This window comes from Mixophyes fleayi, chromosome 11 (assembly GCF_038048845.1).
Source record: "Mixophyes fleayi isolate aMixFle1 chromosome 11, aMixFle1.hap1, whole genome shotgun sequence".
NCBI classification, from domain to species: Eukaryota; Metazoa; Chordata; class Amphibia; order Anura; family Limnodynastidae; genus Mixophyes; species Mixophyes fleayi.
The window spans coordinates 87,152,784-87,175,842 of NC_134412.1; the positions used below are offsets into that span (position 1 = coordinate 87,152,784).

General features: G+C 41.3%; 1 protein-coding gene across 4 annotated transcripts in view; it reads left to right on the plus strand.

Annotated features, from left to right (window-relative positions):
* CAMTA1 (calmodulin binding transcription activator 1) overlaps positions 1-23,059 on the plus strand; it is a 1,141,371-nt gene that overhangs the window by 996,145 nt on the left and 122,167 nt on the right. For all 4 annotated transcript variants that reach the window (XM_075190128.1, XM_075190126.1, XM_075190127.1 and 1 more), the window contains one exon: positions 19,309-19,435. In XM_075190128.1, coding sequence (XP_075046229.1) covers positions 19,309-19,435 — 127 coding nt within the window. The remainder of the gene's footprint in view (positions 1-19,308; positions 19,436-23,059) is intronic.

A 23,059-nucleotide genomic window follows, 5' to 3' on the forward strand; every position in this document is an offset into this window, starting at 1 on the left:
GTAGCCCGCCCTCCAGCATTTTTTCTTTTTTGCAATTTACTTTCTCTTCTTCTTCTCTCTTCCGGGCTGATTCTCTGCTTCTTCTTTGTTTCCTGGACCCTTTTGGCTCCTCCCCACTGGCAGCGTTGTACCGGGAAGCAGACGCAGGACCGCAGTATGGGGAAAGAGCGAGCGGGCAATTGTACCGCCCTGGTCGACTGCTAATTAACAATGTATCATGTAGAGCCTGGCACTTTAAAAAGTGTGTGTGTGTATATGTGTATATATATATATATATATATATATATATATATATATACACACACACACATACACACACACAGACATGGTCACTGAACACCTCCTCGCATAGGCACCGTGAGGAGCACTGATACACGTGATAATGAGAAGAGGAATGTTATGTTCCAGTGATCAATGAGCGCCTCATTCTACAGTCACTGTGAAGAGCGCCGCTACACAAGATAATGGGGAAAGGAGTTACTCCCCCCAATTGCATCAATAAGAGATTGATTGAAGAATTGGTGATGGCAATTTTATATACAGATGAGCTAGTTCACAAATAATAATTTCTTATTTTTCAGCTCTACTTAAAAAAAAAAAAATTGGAAGGTGTTTAAAAGCCATCGTCATATGAGGAGGCTCTCCCCTGTGATCCATAGTTCAGTGAACACTGGCTCTGACCAATCAGAAAATACCACAAGAAGGAAATACAATTAGAAGGAAACAATTAGTTTGCTGCTCCCAGAACATTGCTGATCCCAGTCTACCTATGGCTTTATAGTGTATCCAAAATCATCTGTGATATAAACAGTGGTGGAAGTGGGGGGTGTCTATGTGATGGAAAGTGTGATATAAATGAGAGGCTTCCGTCTAGCAATCAGAAAACATTTACTTATATTCTATGGAAAACTAAGAAATCACACATAGAAACTTATCATGTGGAAGATATTCTCTGTGGGACATGAGATACATATTTGGGCATTTTGTAATCAAATAACAATACCAGTGACCCAAATTTGTGCTGCAACACAGAGTAAGCGTTCAGCGATTTACTCTGCCCTAGAAAGAAGGCAGCTAGAATCTGATTGGTTGCTGTTGGTTACAGCACATGTCGGCTCACTGAGCCGTTCTAAAAAAAAATAATAATAATCCCCAAAAGAAATGCAAACTTGAGAAAATCTAAATGCTCCCTATAGATTACAGCAAATCATTTGTGCCATATTATTAAACTCCACTGTGTGTTTTTGGAATGGTCGCCCAAACCTCCACATCCCCCCCTTTTACAAAATATGGGAAGGAATCATCATCGCCATTTATTTATATAGCGCCACTGATTCCGCAGCGCTGTACAGAGAACTCACTCACATCAGTCCCTGTCCCATTGGAGCTTACAGTCTAAATTCCCTAATATACACACACACACACACACACAGACAGAGAGAGAGACTAGGGTCATTTTTGACAGCAGTCAATTAACCTACTAGTATGTTTTTGGAGTGTGGGAGGAAACCGGAGCACCCGAAGGGAAACCCACGCAAACACAGGGAGAACATACAAACTCCACACAGATAAGGCCATGGTTGGCAATCGAACTAATGACACCAGTGCTGTGAGGCAGAAGTGCTAACCACTGAGCCACCGTGCTGCCCATAGTGTCTATCAACAAAGACTCAGGGCCTGGTTCATTATAGGACACATACCCAACATAATGTTGGATACACGCACCTCCGTATACAGCAAGGAGCGGACGTGAAGATACATGTGGTGATGAATACGGGTCTAGGTCCGATCTGCTCTACTACATAGGATACGTCCAATACATATGTAGAATATAAACTCACAAAAGAATGCACAGAAGATAAAAAAAAAAACATATTCAATTAATGTTAATAATCTAGACATTAGTGACAGAAAATTAAAAAATATTAAATAGTTTAGTTTTTTAAATTTTTCCCATGAAAATCATTTATTAGGCTGTTATGAATGTCTACTGTACATAAAATACATTGTTACAGTTGCTCTGGATTGCAAACACATGTTCTAGCTGCATACACAGCCGTCATCATTAGTAATCGGCACTTAGACCTGTAGCTGGAGCAAGAGAGACGGCTGAAAAACAAGTACCTTAGAGATGTCCAGAGGTTGAATTGGGCACTGCTGTGTGCGCTCCAGCTTGGCACACCCTTACTGTACATTGACTACGTGCATACGCCCCTTCCCTGCCCGTTTCCCTCCCTGAAATTGTAGGCTGACATCAGTGTCCTTTGCGTATGAAGATGAATTGAACGTTGCGTCTGTGACGTATTGTCTGGCAATCGCTGTTTACGTCCTTTAATAAATCAGGCCCTATGTGTCTGTTGTTTCTCCACTGTCAGTTTGGCAGAAGAGATTATTACAGCCACCAGGAAGATGGCGGCCCACGGACAGCAGAAACTCGCCATTCTACTACTAAGGAAAGGAGGATTATTTTGTGTAGCTCAACTTACAGCTTCTGGGCTCCAGCAATTCTCCTGATATTGTGGATCCCCCAAGATCTCCAGCAGTCCATCTACGCTCTCTTCTCTACAAATAATGTGGGCTGGTTACAAACACACAGTTGTGTTGTTGATGCCCCTCCCCTGTGAATGTCCCATTGCATGGATGGGAAATTCATGGAGAACAGGCTTCGACAACACCAACGCCTGTGTGAAACAGCCAAGCAATAGTAGGAGACAGTAGAGCGTCGCTCCACCATTGGAGCCGTCAAACGGGGAAACGCCACACACCAGGTAAGTAGAACTATGTAGTCTATTTTAACATACCGCACTCCTCCCAAAACTTCATTTTGTTTTGGGTTGAAGCTACAGGGACATTGTCTGAGACAAATCTTTAAATTCCGGTGTGTCCAGGGAGTTAGGGACAGACCAGAACTTAACACAGAAACTTTTTAGTGCTGGATTCTGTACAAGTCAGAAGTCGATCGTGGCGAATTTCAAGGGAAGAACATAAAGTCTCTCTCATATCCCCCGCAGATAATGGAAGACAAAAGCATTAACGTACTTTAGTCATCACTTGACGGCAATGTTAAATATTCCAAATGTTCTCAGGCTATATCCTTCCTTGCTGACAAATGTACAATTAAATCAATTTATTTTTCCACTCACTAATTCAGGTGACTTGTCTAATTGTATTCCCGGCCCATTTCTGCAGGGCTAATCAGAATATCTGTGAGTGATTGTCAAATTATCTTCGCAAATCATCGCTCACTTACCGCATCTTGATATAAAATTGCTCTCGCTAATCGTGTTTCTTCTTAATAGAGACTTTTATGCCCAGCACTTATTGTCATTTCTTCTTTTATTGAAGCTGTTTTATGATTCATGAAAAGGAGTGGGATAAATAGTGTTAAAATTATAAATATATAAGATACATAGAAATAAGGGAGAATGATCATGTACCCATGGAGCACAAGAGCCTTCTCTGGGACCAGAAGACCAGAAGGCTGTTTTAGGAGGTTCAGAGGAAATTTTCTAACACAGGGGAGGGTATTTTAAGATAAATGGTTTAGGACAGTCATGGTTTCCATCTTTCTTGTCTCCCCCTTCCCCGGTTTCTTCTCATTCCAACCGTACCACCTCCACAGGAGCTGCACAGAAGCACGGTGGCTCAGTGGTTAGCACTTCTGCCTCACAGCGCTGGGGTCATGAGTTCGATTCCCGACCATGGCCTTATCTGTGTGGAGTTTGTATGTTCTCCCCGTGTTTGCGTGGGTTTCCTCCGGGTGCTCCGGTTTCCTCCCACACTCCGAGAACACACTAGTAGGTTAATTGGCTACTATCAAATTAACCCTAGTCTGTGTGTGTGTGTATATTAGGGAATTCAGACTTAAAGCTCCAATGGGGCAGGGACTGATGTGAGTGAGTTCTCTGTACAGCGCTGCGGAATTAGCGGCGCTATATAAATACTTGATGATGATGAAATGGCAGTCGCGTATCGCTGCTTTATTATTGGTGGCTGATAATGCCGTTGCCTTACAGTAACTTATTAAAAAAAAGAGTCACCATGGGTCTATGAGGTAGGTTTGGCAAACCTTCTTAAAAGGAAAAGTGGAGTTGTTGCCCATGGCAACCAGATTCTAGCGATCATATATCCAGTACATTCTAGAACATGATAGCTAGAATCTGATTGGTTGCTATGGGCAACATCTCCACTTTTCCTTGTTAGAAGGTCTGATAAGTATACTCCTGTGAGTTTGTACCATGGAGAGTGTCCAACTTCCCACTGAAAAGCCAAGTCTATGTGTCCTCTGACACTGAGCCTGTTAGTTCTTTATAAACAGTTCTGCAGCACTAGTCCCAGAATTAGACTTGTGTTACTTTAAAGATTGTATCAGTGGTTGTATTTTGATCAACCTATTGTTACTGTTTTTGTTATTTAATGTTGGTATTTGTACATTAAGGGCCTGATTCATTAAAGAAAGTAAGGCAAAAAAATGAGTAACTTTGCCTCTGGACAAAACCATGTTACAATGCAAGGGGTGAAAATTATTATTTTGCACATAACTTCAATACCGGCTGTTTTTTCATCTAGCACACAAATACTTGATAGATTTTTTTTGCACTGAAATTTAAAGTTAATCCAGGACACGCCCTACCCCAATTATAAATCTGTCCCCGCATTTTAAATTTACCTCCCCATCCAATACAACATGGTTTTGCCCAGGTGCAAAGTTACTCCTTTTTTTTGCTTTGCTCCCCTTAATGACTCAGGCCCTAGATGTTCTTGTACAGATCCATTTTTCCACAGTGTTTTAATAGGATTAACAAGAAACACAACAGGATCTAAAACTTCTTACCATGCGTAAGCCTAAGCCTACTGCCTTACTTACTTCTGCCTACTATCACTTTAGAACCAGCCCCTAAATAAATTGAAACTTTTCTGTTCTCCGAAAATACCGCTATGTTTATGTTTTAAATAAGTAATGAGTGTGAGGGAACATCGGCCCTGTCTCATTGCATGGATCACATTAATATAGTTTAAATATTTTATTATATTGAGATTTGTATCCTACAATAACGCACTTTCCCGAATTAACTGGTTCTGGTTGACGTCTCTGGTCCTGCCGAACAGGACCAGGTGACTGCTTTTCCCAGTGTGATCATTCTTTTCTGCTTTTCCAACCCACTCTCCAGTAGTCATGAACCAGAGTTGAACGCATCTCTTTATCCTGAACTAAGTGCATTGTTATTATTATTTCCTAAATCTTGTAACAGATAAACGTGTTAATGAGCTCTCTTCCCTCCCCAAACAGCCTTTCATGTTGCTATAGTTTTTCCTTCTTAGATTAATACAAAGGAAAGGACAGTTTAGATGTCCGTGAGAGGAAATAATCGAGGTGATGGGTTTGTTGTGTGGAAATGATGAGAGGATACTGCTGGGTCTCCGCAGACTCCTAATAAAATTTTGCCGGGAAGCCGAGCTCATTAGTTTAATTAATAGCCCCTGTGTCTCCCTGATTAGGAGTGTTTATACCTTGTACGCGGAGCTGACAGCCCCTTCTTCATCTCTGGCTTCGTCTTCACCACCGGGTTTAATGAATATGGATAATTAGAGGGCATTAAGACACATGTTCGTAGAAGTGCTAAGACATCCAGGAGTTCTACCAAACAAAACTTTTTAGTTACAGATTTCAGTTAAACTCATGAAACTGAACGTAACGTGACATCAACCACTTCACTCCGTTCACAATGGGTATTTTTCTCAATCATTTTATCACTGAAGTGATCTGAACAGGTTCATATCCACACAGAGACTTTTATGTGGCTCCCATTAAATATATTTTATAAATGTATTCTCACATATTTTTAAATATATATTATGAAATAATATATATTTTATATAATATATATGTGTGTATATATATATATATATATATATATATATATATATATATATATATATATATATATATATTATACATATGTTTTATAAATGTCAACTGACCCATTCCATCCAGGTGATGTTGTCTGTTCCAGAATTTGGCGTTGACTCTCTTCCTGAATTCCGTTGTTTAATTGTTGCAAAAGAGTCGTTTTAAGCATACTTGCCAACTCTCCCTGAATGTCAGGGAGACTCCCTGAAATAGGGGTGATCTCCCTCACTACCTGAAGAGTCTGGTATTCTCCCTGATGCTGAGCCAGTACAAGATGTGGTTGGCTTCGCCATCTGTGGCATGATGACACAGTTCAGAAATTGTGTCCTATGTCCATGTATTGATGCCTATGGCGGTGGCCATTTTCATGGAGACCAAGATTTAATCAAAAACTGGCAGGTAAGACAACATGACTTCAGAAATGTAAAAGACACTTCAGTCTCTAGACATTCATTAGCTGCATTTCTTTAACGCATATTAGCCTCTGCTGTAATTGGCCGAAATTGTGACAATCTTTAGGGGCGGGGCCAAAATTATGCAAACCGTCAAGCCCCGCCACTGCATGCCCACGCCACACGGATAAGGCCATGGTTGGGAATTGAACTCATGAACTTCTGGAAGGTAGCAATGCTAACCACTGAGCCGCCCTCCACTGGGACTGCATAGTGAAAAGATATAAAGTCAGAAAACTGTTACTGGGGATCACAGCAGTGCTTATAAGCCCAGGATCACAATAATATAGCAAAAACACAGACACATTTTTGGGGCAAATATTAGCTTTGTTACAGATATTATATAATTTGGAATAATCATGGTACTAAACACCTAGTCTAAGTTTCAGCCTGCGCCCCTCACCACACAGCCGGATAGGGATGAATGTGGTCCACCATCCAACATCCACCCCCATCCTTGTAGCATTTACTTTTCCCCCACAACCCTCCCCTTCCCCTGAAATCCATTTGTCTATCACAACCTTCTCCCCCTGTAATCCATTCCCCTCCTCACCCTCCCCAGTATTTTTTTTACTATTTCGTCAAACCCCCCCCCCCCCCACACACACAGTGTAATGTGATCATACTGGTCACATGTTGTGCAGTGATGTCACCACGCAGCGCCCTGCTCCCAGCCTATCAGTGATGCACATGACCACACAGACTGACATCTACCCCCTCTGCTCAGCAGCTCCATATGTGGCAGAGGAGAGGAAAGAAGAACGTGTTTAATTTAAATCCCCGGGATGTCCAGCGCTCAGTGTGGGGCGCGCTGCAGGAAATAAAAACACTGGGCGGTGACTTTATGGGGGTAGATTTACCAAACCTTCTAAAAAGGGAAAGTGGAGGTGTTGCCCATAGCAACCAATCAGATTCTAGCTAACATTTATCTAGTACATTCTAGAACAGGATAGCTAGAATCTGATTGGTTGCTATGGGCAACACCTCCACTTTCCCTTTTTAGAAGGCTTGATACACCTACCCCTAAGTAGGGTGGTTATTCATCAAAGATTCGCTTTGACTAAGATATAGATCAGCCAAATCAGGACATGAGAAGGCAGCAATTGGGGCAGAGAGATGGGAATTTGATGTTAATATTTATAGAACTGCAGGGGAGGAGGTTTGGATGAGCACAAAGAGGTTGAAGTGGTGGAGAATTCTATTGTTGTACGGAAAAAGTTAAAATAAGAAAAACAATCATGTAGCAGACTGCTCCCCCAGACCTCCTCCATCCTATCCCTCGGCCTTTGTACTGAAGTGTAGTGTCACATCCATTCCTGTTTCTTGTGCTATACTATTGGCATCGAGACAGTGAGTTGTACATATTAGGGTGCGCCTTCCTGGAGTTTGGCCATGGAAGGGGAGAAGCCACTGTCAAGGTTTTGGTAGTGGGTGACATTATTCCCCCATCCTTGGTCAGTTCTGCAGGGATTCCATGTGCTTTAAAGGAACTCTACCTCTGACCTTATCGCAAGTTTAAATGTTTTGAAGAATTCCGAGAACTGTGTAAAAAATATGTAGAGTGAAATAATGAACAGGAAATAGAGGAATCTGCAAAGACCGACCAACATCAAGACAAGCTCAACCAACAAGGTCCAGAGGAATAAAGTGGGGTCCAAACAGTACACTGGGGATGTGGCGTAATCCCCGGATTCATCCAAACTTCCAGTGGGACTGCGATTGCCGTAGTTTCATCCCTCAATCACCACTGCTGTTTAGTGATCATTTATATAACTAGGAGCAAATGTTTTGTGTGTGTATATGTGTGTGTGTGTGTGTATATATGTATGTATATATATATATATATATATATATATATATATATATATATATATATATATCAGGCTCCATTTGGCTCATTCATTGGAATCATGACAGGGAAACAGCACCGAAAGTTCGGTTTGTATACAGAAAAATGTTCCATTTCCGGCCAGACGCTTAAATTAAATTCCTTTGGCTCTAAAAAGCTCCTGATAAAGTTTAAGATGTTAGAAAGAGTTAAATTATTTATATAAAGCAACTTGTTCTTTATAGTCCTCAGCCCTTTACTGGGAGATTACACAGTAAAAATGCTCAGTAATATTTAATAAAGGAGAAATTGTCCAGTATTAATAATGAATAGAGTAATAAATTTCTCTCCATATTCCCATTCGATACGTTTATGCTCCCGGTGGAAATATTCCTTCCATGTCCTCACTCCCTGTAGTATCCCAGTGTCGCATTAAAGCGTGGAAAAGTCTTGGATTTTGTCATCTATGTCTACAACATTGTGATAAAGATTCAGTACATCAATGCAAACACTAGAGGTCAGCAGCGCTCCTGGAAATGTGTAATAGAACTTGCGACTTGTGGACAAAGATATTATTCTGTTGTATATGATGGTACATTGAGTGTAGTTATTATATCATTATTATTATTATTAAATTACAAATATAATTGGTTAGTGTGTGTGAGTGTGTGTGTGTATGTGTGTATATATATATATATATATATATATATATATATATAGTATAAGTACAAAGCAAGCACTTTTTTCCTAAACTCCTCAAACCTTATCTGATCCTTAGATTTTTAATTAGATTGGGAATAGTCTTGTGTTTATCCCGAGAATGCTTAAATTCCCTATATCAGCCTCTACCGCCTCTGTTGGAAGCTATTTGTGCTCGCAGCAGAAACTGGATACAACAGTTTACTCTGATTGTGTTTCTGTTTTATCCTGATTACACCTTTCTCACCTTGGCTTGTGTCCGACCTCTACGATATCTACTTACATACCTGGGACACACACACACAGACACATAGACCTGTTCTCTGGGATAGATGCTGAGGATGGAGCTGAGTAATGAAGAACTAAATAGAACTCCTGGTTTGTTCGTTCTGCTGAGTAAAAGTTCCTAAATAAAGTTATACCAGAAGATTAGTTTCAGTTAAATTAACTTTTTAATGTTGACTGCGTTACGCGAGTGGCAGCCATTTTGCTGTAGACCAGAATGCACTGTGTAGCTATGTATGTAGCTCCCCCAAACGTGATGCATTCATGCCTCCCTTTTATGTCCTGATTTAGGATTTTTAGTTGTTGGGAGATATGCTGGAGGCCCTGACTCTCTTCCCAGTCACTCCAGGAAACCCTTTGATCCGGCTCTAACTTGTGCCCAAAGCTTTTTGGAACTGTCTTTCCAATACTAAACATTTTCCCTGGAGTTCAAACTATATAGGCCAGAAACCTGGGCCTTACATATAGTGGTATCTATCTTATGAAACCGTACAGACGTATGCAGCAGCAGCAGATAGATACTCAGAATCGCAATAAGGGACAGAGCCTACCCTACAATCTCCATAGTCGTGTCCCAACTCTGCAGGTAATAGTTCTGTCTTCGGATAGGCTGAATCGCTTCTGGTTGTATAACCCGATGTTTGTGTATAGTGTTCCCAGCCTCATGGACCACATGGAACACAGCAGTGTTCTCTGAGCCGCAGAGCGACGGCAAGCAGGTTAGGTCAATTCACCAACAGGTTTCGCCTGTACGGACTTTTTCAAGGATCTTGATCCGTACGGCTTCAGTTCTCATCAACAGAGCTATAACTATTACTTACAGCAAACTGCCCTGAAAGCCAGAATCATACAATTTATTAAACTAATGGTTTCTCAAGTTCCCCTCGTCCTATGGTGAATACTCAGTGTTGCGTACAGTACATAACACCAGTTTTCACCTCATGTGTTCCATATAATTGATGCAGTACGTTTTGGTCTGAATAGCATTTATATCTGATCACAACACTGATCACTGGTCAAGTTTTACCATTTCTATTTCTTTTGTTTTAATTTGTTTGTCATATATCCTACAATTTGTGTCAGTGCATTTTCATATCAGTATTGCCTTTGTGCTCTGTTTTCCTCCCTGTATGATATTGATATTTTATAAAGAGCTGCATTTTTTTTAAACAACTGAGAGGTCTACCCCACATCTTCATATATATACACTATATGGACAAAGGTATTCAGACACTTGACCATTACACCAGCAGGGACTGTACTGACATTGTATTCACATACATATACTTTAATATGGAGCTGGTCCCCCTTCTGCAGTGATAACAGCTTCCACTCTTCTTGGAAGGTTTTCCACAAGATGTTGGGAGTGTTTCTATGGGAATTTGTTCCCATTCATTCTGTAGAGCATCTATGAGGTCAGACACTGATGTTGGACCAGAAGACCTGGCTCCCAATCTCTGTTCTAGTTCATCCCAAAGGTGTTGGATGGGGTTGAGGTCGGGGCTCTGTGCGGACCAGTCAAGTTCTTCCACACCGAACTCAACAAACCATGTCTTTGTAGTCCTTGCTTTGTGCACTGGGGCACAGTCATGTTGGAATAGAAAAGGGCCTTCCCCAAACTGTTACCACAAAGCTGGAAGCATAGTATTGTCCAAAATGACCTGGTATGCTGAAGCATTAGGATTGCCCTTCACTGGAGATAAGGGGTCTAGCCCAAACCCTGAAAAACAGCCCCATACCATTATCCCTCCACCAAACTTCACAGTTGGCATAAAGCATTCAGACAGGTAACGTTCTCTCGGCATCTGCCAAACCCAGACTCACCCATCTGACTGCCAAGCAGAGAAGTGTGATTCGTCACTCCACAGAACACGTTTCCACCGCTCCACAGTCCAGTGTCGGTGTCCTTTACACCACTCCATCCGACGCTTGGCATTGGTCTTGGTGATGTGAGGTTTGCATGCAGCTGCGCATCCATGGAAACCCATTCCATTAAGCTCCCGCCGCACAGTTTTTGTACTTACATTAATGCCAGTGGAAGTTCGGAACTCTTCAGCTATGGAATCAGCAGAGCGTTGGCAACTTTCAGGTACCATACGCCTTAGCAGTCGTTGACCTCGTTCTGTGATTTTACGTGGTCTTCCGCTTCGTGGCTGAGTTGCTGCTGTTCCTAAATGCTTCCACTTTCTAATAATATAACTTACAGTTCACCATGGAATATCCAGCAGGGATGAAATCTCACAAACTTTCTTATTGCAAAGGTGACATCCTATCACAGTACCACGCCTGAAGTCACTGAGCTCTTCAGAACGACAGATTCTGTAACTGTCAGGAGATGCGGCACGTGTGGGCACCGCCACGACTCTGCCCTCTCCCCGGTGTCGTATCCATGACGACCGGGACGTCAGTTCTGGGTTCTTGGCCCAACCGCTGCTAAGGCTACGGCCGGACGCTGAGTGTACTATTCAGCGTGCTCCGGCAGCCCAGGGCAGCCGGGCGCATGCACTGAGACTTGTACAGCCTGTGGCCTGAATTATTAACTAGTTAATAATTACCTGGTGCCTGTGGTCTATTACAGGGCAAAACCCTGATTGGTCAGTGTCACTATTTATGGCAGGGAGGGCTTAGCCTCCCTGCTGGTTATAGCGTGGAGTTAATCTGTTGCTGACCTGCCTTGTCCAGTTCCTGTTGTCTCTGTGGATACTCTGCCCGTTTATTATCTGATCTGCTGTTGTGACCCTTTGCCTGTACCTTGGACCTTGCCTGCGACCCTGACCCTTGGCGTGTTATCTGACCATTCTACCTTGCTTGTGACCCCTGACCTCGGCTAACGTCTGACCATCCGCTACCATCTACTCAGCCTCCTCTGGCCTGCCGCTGCAGTGTTGTATAACGAACTTGCACTACGCTAAGAGTTAAGTCCTGGGGGCGTCTGAGTACCTGTGAGCACATAAAGTTCTATGGGAAAGGCAGCTGCTAAAGGTGAAGACCTCTGTCATCTGTTCTGCAAGTTAGTTATCAAAGCGGCAGCCTAACATTAACACAAATGTTTGCAAATGGAGACTGCATGGATAGGTGCTTGATATTATGCACCTCTGGCAACGGGTGTGATTGAAACATCTCAATTCAATAATTAACAGGTGTGGCTAAATACTTTTGTCCATGTAGCGTGTGTGTGTGTGTGTGTGTGTGTGTGTGTATATGTATATATATATATATAATATATGTGTGTGTTTGTGTTTTTATGAAATCTGTCTTTATTGAACAAGAGACCAGCAGCAGCGCACCCGTTAAAATTTGGATTTATTCCAACATACAAAGTGCTGCTACATCAGACGCTCGTTTCAGTCCTGATGAAAGTCCCCCAGCACTGAAATGATCATTGGCAAAACTTTATTGGAAGTTACTCAATCAATTTATAGGTTCACAGCAGGTGCCTGAATGGGTGGGGTTATCCTGAAAGGAAAAATACAGAGACAAATCCTCCAGGAACATTGCTATGAGCCAGTAACAGAGCTGCCGTTCTACTTGTACAAATGCAAAATTCTCAGTTACACACAGTTGCACATGTATGATAAGCCCCCTACCTCGTCAAGCTATTAGGGTGGTCCTAACTCTAAACAATGGAAGTCCCTATATACTGGGCCATACATATATGTGTTTTTAAATTGAGAGCGGACTTACCAAGAGGCACCCCTGGAACCTCCAAAAGGAATAGAGGACCAGCACTCCCCAGCTACTGATACAAAACAACAATACAGAAATGGAAGTTGCTCAGTCAATGTATAGGTTCACAGTAGGTGCATAAAATATAAATAAATATATATATATAATATATATATAGTGCTTATTATTATGATGTTATTATTTTACTTTTGCTCAGAATACTGTACAAGCACATTTTGGCGTTTTAAAGCACCCTTTGATATACTTATGTAATGTAGCTAATTAATACTTTTATACATGTTTACGATGCACTTGGAATAAGTTTTAAAACACAACACTGTGAACTGCCAAATTATTATTAGAACTATTTGTATATCAGGTCTCAAGAAGTTTTGACCATGTATAAATATTATTTGAGATCCCCAATATAGTGCAAAGAGTCCTCGGTCTCACAATAGCGGTGTGTCTAACTGTCTGTTATTATTACTCCCCAGAAGCATCTTTTTTCAAAAGTCATACATTTCTTTTCAATTTCTTTGTTTAATGTTTTCACTCATTTGCCAATATGCTATTCTACCAGATGGCCACAAGATGTCGCTGTTGTATCATGTAAAGAATAGTTCTACAGTGATGTGAAGTTATCGAGTCACTCAGCAGCTGAGCACAGAATATGCTGAGGAATTTGTCTTTGCTCTGTGCTGTAAGGATTTATTTATCTGAGTGTTCCTCATAGAAACCACATGCAAGGACAGTCAACATGCATAGGTCTTATTAACTATTGAAAAGTGTATGTGAAAATGGACTGTGCACAATTTAGGTGCCTGTAAATTCCTTGGCTTGCTTCCCCATACTGTGTGCGTATTAACACAAACATAATGCCCGCCGGCGCTGCCACTCACCCATATTGGCAGACACCTATTATCAAGGCACTTGTACTATTATATGTAAAAGGTGTCAGCAGCCTTGGTGGTAGATGTTAAACGACAAGAAGCTTTTAGACTTAACCAATTTGTTGGTTTTATTTCAGAACTTGTTGTAACAGATAATATATACATATATACAGTTGCTCACATTTTTGTACCTCTTTACAGTTCAACCGTCACTGGAAGAACCTGCTGAGAACCAAACTTCCTGTCTGTGCATGCTCAGTAGAGCGATGCGGACGTCTGGAGGCTGCCCCACTTCCTGTCTTCACTAGATCACGGGGGGACACCACTTCTAAGATGGGAAACGGAGCGTAGCACTCCATATTAACAATCCAGTCAGGGTCTGATTATCCAATAGGTTGACTAGGCTGCAGCCTAGAGTGTAAGGCATTGGGCAGAGGGGTGCAAAATGGTGACAGCCTGAACACTAATCAGGCCCTGCATCCAATGGTTTTAATGCCCGGCTGTGCCCCAACATGGAGCGCTGGCTGCTTACATAGAGGAGATACAGCCGGCAGCCTCTTGCCTGTGCAGCTACTGTACCTCCATGTCAGTGATACGCTGGGAGTGTGGCGCTTGTCTATGATATCATAGCCCTGTGCCACACTGCCAGTCTGAGGAGCAGAGGATGCCGTCCCCACCTGCCATGGTAAGAAGCCAAACCAATTCCAAGGCAGAGAGGGTCCTAGCCAGGGTGCCCCCAGAGCCTGAGCCAGCCTAGATCACTACTCTGGGCACACAATCTACATTCATTTCTCTCCAGGTTATGATTTTGGGGTAGAAATGGTTCCATTTATTTAGCTACAAACTACTTTTATCTTAACATTTCTCTGTTATATTATTATTCCTACCTGTCCCTAATAAATCGCGCCTGGATGGAGCACAAGGTGTCCCATTAAAAGTAAGTGTTGTATTGAATGGACTGAATACTAATTACTGCTACCTTCTGAGTACAAGCTTTCCTGACAGCCTCAAAATCAGGTTTAACTACAGAAATGCTCACATTGACCTTTATAGTTCATTAAAATATCACCCCCCCCCCCCCCTCAAAATAAAACCTTTACCACCCAACCGATCTGATATTTACAGGGCCGTCTCCATTGTTATGGTATGTAAGGGGGGAGGTTTACCTGCTTAGTACCAGATTGACATTAAATATCTGTGTGCTATGAGCAGATCAGGGTAGGGTCCATTTGGTCCTGATTTTTTGCTGTGGAAGTTTAGGCGGCACGAAAATCTTTTTATTATGGAAAGCTTCTAAGTGCATAAACCATATTGTTTATAGTGCTTGTCCCACCTTATGGGAAGCACCCTAATCCACAAAGCCTCACATAGATCGTATGCAACGCTATCCCATCAATTCATGAACATATCCATTAAAATATTTGCATATATTATTATTATTGTAGATATATAAGGCACCACAGTGCTCCCCAGCGCCGTACAGTAAGGAAAACAGGGACATACATAAAATAGGGACATACAAGGCAGACAAAATTAATGTAGACATGAAAACAAAGGGTATGGAGGACCCTGCTCATTAGAGAACTTACATTCTAAGTGGAAGAGGGCACAGCTGATACTAGAGGAGCGAGTGTGGCTCAGAGTAGAGATTGGGGTAGTTGTGAGGGTGCATTAGTGTGAATAGTGTTATCAGGGATAAGGTAAGCTTTAAAAAAGAGATGGGTTTTCAAAGAGCATCTAAAGATTTGAAGGCTGTGGGAAATTCCCTATGTTGGGATTTCCATAAGTGGGGAGCAGCACGGGAGAAGTCTTGTAGGTGGGAGTGAGAGGTGGTTACCAGAGACGAGACAAGGCGCAGGTCAGAGGTAGATCTAAGAGGGCGGGAGGGAGAGTATTTTGATATGAGATTTGAGATATACGCAGGGGTGGTGTTGTTGAGGGCTTGCATATACGCAGGCACATGGCAGTATACCAAACCAAAAAATGTACATTTGCACTGTGCCTCATTGTAAATGATTACCCAACGGGTACTATTTATTTAAATCCATGCAAACGTGTGCAGTAACCAATAGCAACCACTCAACAATTAGCTTTGATTGTTCTAGTGCAGATTAAATTCATGAAAGCAAGTGTCTGATTTACTATCCGGGTAAATAATCCCTAACGCGTACCTGCAAAAAATTTCTGGCTCCCCTCCAGGGAGCAGGTTCCTGGGGCGTGTGTTGGGGTGACAAAGCAATCGTAAAAGGCCGTGGCACGCAATATGATTTGCATCATTGGGCAGGGCCATTATTAAGCAAATTCGAGAGCTTCCCGGACATTCCCGGAAGAATAGACAGGTATCCCCTAACCTGTGTGTTTGTGCAGCATGTTTTCCACCATGTTTTTTTTTATTAAAATGATACAAAATTAGAGATAATCATCCGCCCACGGTGTTGAGACACATTCACGTTACTACTGCTGGGACAGAAATTGTTTATTTCTTATCAAAATGGTTATATTCTGTACAGCAGATCTATATGCAGTAGCTATGTATATAACATACATGTAATTTTTTAGTTGCTGGGGCACAGTAGTGCTTCATATGAAGTTTTGTTATGTAACAATAGCCGGGAAACCTTGTTTGGGCACGAGTCACGTAAGACACAGGAAATTAAAGGCAAATCCACTTTCATTGTGTTTTGGGTGTTACATTCCTCCTCCAAATTCTAGAAATATATATTTTGGCAAAAACAGATAGTTTAGGCTTCTAATAAACTGTAGGTTTTCAGTCTGTTTACATCTGTATTCTGGAACTTGAACAATTACATAAATAGGCTGATTTTCCACTATGGACTATCACTGCTCACTAAGGACCTGATTACTATGTAAAAAGTAAAAATTAAGCTAACGTTATGTTCCAAAAACACTTCTCCCCTATCTGAACACAGATTTAAAAACCTCACTAATGTACATTTTAGGTACCAGTCATATGAAAATCCAAGTTGCAATCTGACATTCAACCACTAGATGTCACCAGTGCTACAGTTAACTCTTGAGCACAAAATTTTCAGTTATTTAAAATTCAGCAGTGCTGCTTATCAATAGTCCCCATTCTCTGGCAATAAGGCTGATTTATTTATTTTTTTATCACCGCTAACTTTGACGAATCATACAGCAATAGCAGTGTAATCACCATTGATATCCCTTTCATGTATTGAGTAAAATTTTGTTTAAGTAGCTTGTTTTCAGCATTCTAAGCAACAAATTCTGACTCAATGTGCAAACTACAATAGTATATGTGACACATCAGCCTTTATACAGTAATCCCTTCACGGAAAATACATCTTAGTTATAGGAAGGGTTTATTTTCATTTTATTTTCCATAAATATTCTGTAAAACACATAGTCCTCAGTCATTCCACACAGAGACCATGTTTTCAACTTTTCATATGTGTATAAGTAAAGAGTTGCCATACTGATTGCTCAACTGAAATAAAATGATATTACTCCAATTAAGAAAAAACATCACCATGAACATTGGAAAAACTTGACAAAATAGGCCCTGCCCCTGATGGGCTTAAGCCACACCCAGATCTGCCCAAACCACACCTAGTTCCTATAAAGCCACGCCCCTTTCATGTTAGCTCATGCTCCGCTTGCAACATAATGAAAATTGGTACTGCCCAGAAAGATTAGGACTTTTTGTAGGTATGACCTGAATAATGTGACTTTATCTGCCAATATTTCCTGAACTAAGCATCTCTGAGATAATTTAATAGGGACAGCGCTATAATTATTATTGTTACGAGCCGCGGCGGTGCCCAGCCGCCGCGACTCTCCTACCTCCGTCCCGGCCGTCGCTATGGCGACCGGGACGTCACTTCCGGGGGCTTGCCTGCCGTTGCCGTGGCAACAGATGGACGCTCCTCTCTTCAGCGCCGCGTCCCGGCATTGCAGGGCAGCCGGGCGCGTGCGCAACAGCGGGGCAAGCCTGCGGGCTAATTTGAACAGCTGGATGTATTAGAGAGCTGGGCTCTCATTGGTCTGCTTCAGTATTTAGGGCAATGAGGTCTGCTGCCTCATTGCCGGTTATAGCTTCTGCGCTCCAGTCTGCTGACCTGCTTGTTCCTGTTCCTGTCTTCTGAATCTCTACTGATTTCCCGTGTATGACCCCTGGCTTTGAATTGGACTTCGCTTGTGTTTCCTGTGACCCTGATCTCTGGCCTGTTTACCGTTTCTGCTATCTGCTTGTGACCCCTGACCTCGGCTTGTTTACCGGTACTGTTGTCTGCTGCCGGCCCTTGACCTCTGCGTGGACCTCACTCCGCTTCCCTGGGTTCTCCCCAGCCGGTACACACTTCACGACCCTCTGTCGGTCTGCGGCCCAGCCTGTCCCCACCATCAGGGGCTCCAGTGAACACCTGATTGGCAGAGTAGATTCCGGGTTGTGTTGTGCCGGCTGGAGGGGTTCCTAACAATTATATAGTGTATGACATTATATGGTATAATTCCTTGTTATCACTGACAGAAAGAGTGGACGGCGTCTAGATCACAGGCGTCCAAACTCAGTCCTCAAGGGCTACCAGCAGGTCATGTTTTCAGGATATCTGTCTGTAGAAACAGGTGGGATAATTACTGATCCAGCCAAATAGTTAAACTCATCTGTGCGTGATTCAAGAAATCCCAGTGACATCCCTTAAATGTTAGGCTCAAAGGGCACTTAGAACTAGTAATAGCACTGAAGCAATTTGGCATGAGGCTCCGTGCTGTCGCTAGTTGTCAGTAAAGATAGGCAACATTTCCTTTGATAATGGTTCAGCTTATTGATAATGGTACAGCTGCCTCCATTGTGTTTTGTGTAATTACCTACTCTCTCACAATGTCAGGAAGACTACCGACTTAGGGGATGACAATTAGCGGGTAGCAATTCTACAGCGGGAGCGCTTATCTGCCATCCTCAAACCCGGTAGAGTTCTACTGAGGTGGGAGGAGCTTGAGAACATGATTGCCCCATCCAATTTTTGCTAAAAACTCCAGCATCAACGCCTCCTATTGTCCTACCGTGCCTCTGGACCTCCCGAAATCAAGTAGGAAACGTAGACAAGTATGGTGTTTAGGCAGCAATTTAAAGACCAACTCTGCTTTCACCTAGTTTTTTCTATTAGGGTTTAAATGGGCAAATACAACCCCTATCTTACCTGTAAACTTTTTCTACAATGTTTAATGTGCTTAAGCGCCTGCTCTTAATGCTGGATGGACTGCAGAGTGCTCTGTCTGTATTTATTACAAGGGTCAAGGTGAGCGTAGAAATTGTCTTTTCTGCATCTTTAAGGTGCAAAATATGTTTTAAAGGTGTTTAAAGTACAGCAGTTACCTGTAGTAACCAGTTAGATTGCAGTCTTAATTTTTGTAGTACAGTTTAGAAAATGAAAGCGGATGTTTGGTTACTACGGGTTACAGTACCTTTTGTGCATAGATCATATGCAACAGTTTTTATAAATGTCCTCCTCTTTGTCTTTACTAATCTTGACCATTGTCTTCTGCATACATGAAATGTTGCATTATAGTTTCTTACCTGTGAATTTGCCTTTCCAGGGAGGAGTTAAAGTCTTAATTACGGGGCCGTGGCAGGAAGCCAGCAATAATTATAGCTGTTTGTTTGACCAGATATCAGTGCCTGCATCTCTAATACAACCTGGTGTTCTTCGCTGCTACTGCCCAGGTAAGGAACAATTCACAATGTGCTTTACAAATTATAGTAATTGAAATGTAATTTACCAATTGACATTATAGCGATATATTGTTCTAACTTAAAATTTGGATAGGCTATGAAGGTTTTATATAATCATGTCCAGTATTTGTATACAATAAATGCGTGATTAACAAATTATTGTATCTGCTTCAACTCCTCATTGATCCCTATCACAAAGGCATATACTAGTGGTTTATTATAAAGCAATACTATGGTGTTGCCAAAAGGTGACATATTGTCTTAATAAGAATTACTGCACTCCTACAACTTCTTTGTGCTGGCCTTTTGTTGTTGAGATCTAAGGTAATTTAATAATATTCTCTGACAGGTGGACAATTCAGAAATTAATGGTGCTAGAAGTGGGATTTATTTCAATGCGTTATTCCCTATCTACAAAAAAAAATCACAAAATTAAAGGAAGATATATTTCCTTTTATATGGGTTGCTTGCAAAATATTTAATGAGATTATTAATTACCCTCCTGTGTAAAATGAAATGATAATCTAAATGCAATGTCATGAACTACACAGTTAAATTTCCTGCATTGACACAGTGTATGACACAATTATTACCTATAATCATCTTGAAAATATATGAAAATACATATTTCTTTTTGCAATCCATTTATAAGTAAAAACCAAAAACTTTTTTAAAAAATAAAAATACGAAACATGTGGCATAATGTAATAAGGAAAGTCATTTAGCTTTGATTAAATCTGCTTTGGGGAATAAGTGGATAATGTGTCTTGTTGGTATAGCAGATATAGCAATCTAGAAAGGACAAGCATAACAGCATTATATAGGCCCATCTGGTTGTTCTCAGAAATCATGGACTTATTTTCTGCAGGTCAATAACCAGATTAAAAGATATTATAGAGTGGCTTGGAGAGTTTCTTAATTTTCCAATAATTTCCAGTGCCCCAAAATTCATTACAAATCTTTTGGCAATGTTTTCTAGCCAGTATTTAGCTGTAAGTTGCAATGTGTTCTTATCTGGTGCTGGGTAGTCCGCATGTACTGAATCATTCAGTCTCTTTACAATCAGCACTCAGCTCTGCAATAATCCTGAGAGCAAATTTTACATGAAAGATGCAATGAAATAGGCAGCACCCAGAGATAATTCAAAGCGTTTTTATCTCCTCATAGGCTGACTTGTTATGGTGTTTATAATGTGAGATATAGATGTATGTGAGGTCCGCTTGACAAATCATCTGTATTGTCTCTGAAACTAAGTTCTGTTATACAACCATATCAGGGAATAAAAGGTGTTTTTTAATGTTTCTTGTGCAGCCTAATTCTTTGTATCTGCCAAGTTACTGCAAAGTAGTTACTTTTTTTAAGAAAAGGAAAAGTCCTTGTTTGATATGTTATAGAGCAGGGTGCTTTGGTGTCCTGCCTTTCCTTGGCTGACAGAAGACATATTTCAACTCAAAAATAATAATAATTTCACTCGCATCCTCCCTCTCCCAAATATGTCCTGTGCTTCCATAACAACGTCACGGGGACCGAGTGTGCAAAACACACGTCCTGCTTTTACAGTAGCTTCTACATATGGGACTAGTCATCAACTCTAATTTGTAAAAAAAAAGAGTAATACAATATTAGCATTTTATTGTCATGGAAATGGCTTTGTGTGGATCAATGCCGTTTCTACCAAGAGAAGAGGACGTTGCCTCAGGAAGCAGAAGGCAATGTTTGAAAATTGTCACAGTCCCGCTAAAATTAAGGCAGGAATATCCTTCACTCTCACTATACTACTGAGAACACAGCGGATCCCCGGAGGCTGGAGAAAGCACAGCTCCGCCCCTGAGGATTACCTCACAGTAAATATACGCATAACATCTGTTCAAATCACTTCTCGAATCTCGCAGCATCAAACTGATACCTACTAATGTATAAAGGAGAAATGTAATAAAAAAATAAACAATTTACTGTGTGTTGAATGCTGACCTTGATGTCCTAGCTGTTCATGGAGAATTATATAGACAAATGCTAATTTAAAGCATGTGCGTATATATTTATATTTGATTAATTTGATGCAATTTGTATCCGTCATTACTTGACTGCCATATATTTTATGTTACCATGTTTATGATGATACCATCATCATATATACTTTCACAACCTCTAGGGCAGGCCTGTCCAACCTGCGGCCCTCCAGGTGTTGTGAAACTAAAAGTCCCAGCATGCCCTTCCAGCTATCAACAGGTTGTCTACTGGCAAAGCATGCTGGGGCTTGTAGTTTCACAACACCTGGAGGGCCGCAGGTTGGTCAGGCCTGCTCTAGGGCAACCAAACTCCAACCGTCATCCTATAAGACAGGTAGTTAAATCATTATATAAACTTTTAGCCATATGGGGCCTGATTCATTAAGGAAAGTTAAGCAAAAGTAAGTTAGTAAGGCAAAACCATGTTGCATTGGAAGGGAGAGGTAAATTTAAAATGTGATGGCAGATTTATAGTTGGGGTAAGGCATGTTCTAGATAAACTTTATATTTCTGTGTACCAATAAGCTATCATGAATTTGTGTGCTAGATGATAAAACAGCCAGTATTTAAATTATGTGCAAAATAATAAACTAATTTGCACCCCTTGCGTTGTAACATGGTTTTGTCCAGAAAACTTGAGTAAGAAAACTTACTCAATTTTTTGCTTAACTTTCCTTAATGAATCAGGTCCTTGGTGTTTATAACATGTTATATACTTATCCAGGCAACAAACTTTGTTCTTATGAGGAGGAGGAGGGGGGGGGGGGGGGGGTGTTAACCATTGACCTACTCCGATGTTCACTAGTGTTTGTTGCGCAAACACAAAATAAAATTGCTAATTTGTAATATTTTAATATCCAGCGTGTGGTTGCGCTCCCTTTTGGTTGAACAGAAGAGTGGGCGCGCTCGGGAACGCCAGAGCCGATAGATGAGAGCACTCTCTATCATCTGCATTGTTAATGGGACATAAATCATGACTTTAGGCAAACCAGTTGGAGTGTTCTGGGGTTTTATTCTGAGGTTACAGTTACGGATCAAGGGAAGTAATTATCCAATGCAAAAGTGACATTACGGCCACATTACCGCATGCAAACACAAGGAAATGCTTGTGGAATTTAAAAGATAAATTACTGTGCGCTGTTGGAGAGGAAAAGTCAAATTAATTTCATATTGTGTGTATTGATTTTAGAACGTGATACTAAAGAAATGTAATAGCGGGTGGCTGTAGGAATTTAACACTGTATATTACCTCAGCTTTATAGATAAATAAAACTTGCACTGAAACATACTGACACGCTCTTTGTTTATTAAATGACTTTCTGTAACTTGAAGATACTTAACCCATATCAGGCCATGTTTTAAGGATTTCCTCAGAGATTGCTAAGGTCTGGGAAGAGGAGATCAAAAAAATTGTCAGAAACGTATCTCCCTAAACATGGCCGCCCAGGAGTTGGCTGAGGGGAAGTCCTCTGTGCTGCTGTGAGAATTCTAATGCTTGTTTTGACTAGAAGTTGTTCTAGTACCTCCCCCTCCATCTCGTGGACCTGTAACCTCTTTTAGATGGGACAGTTTGGAGGTATGTGCACCACCCGGTTGGGTATGGTGT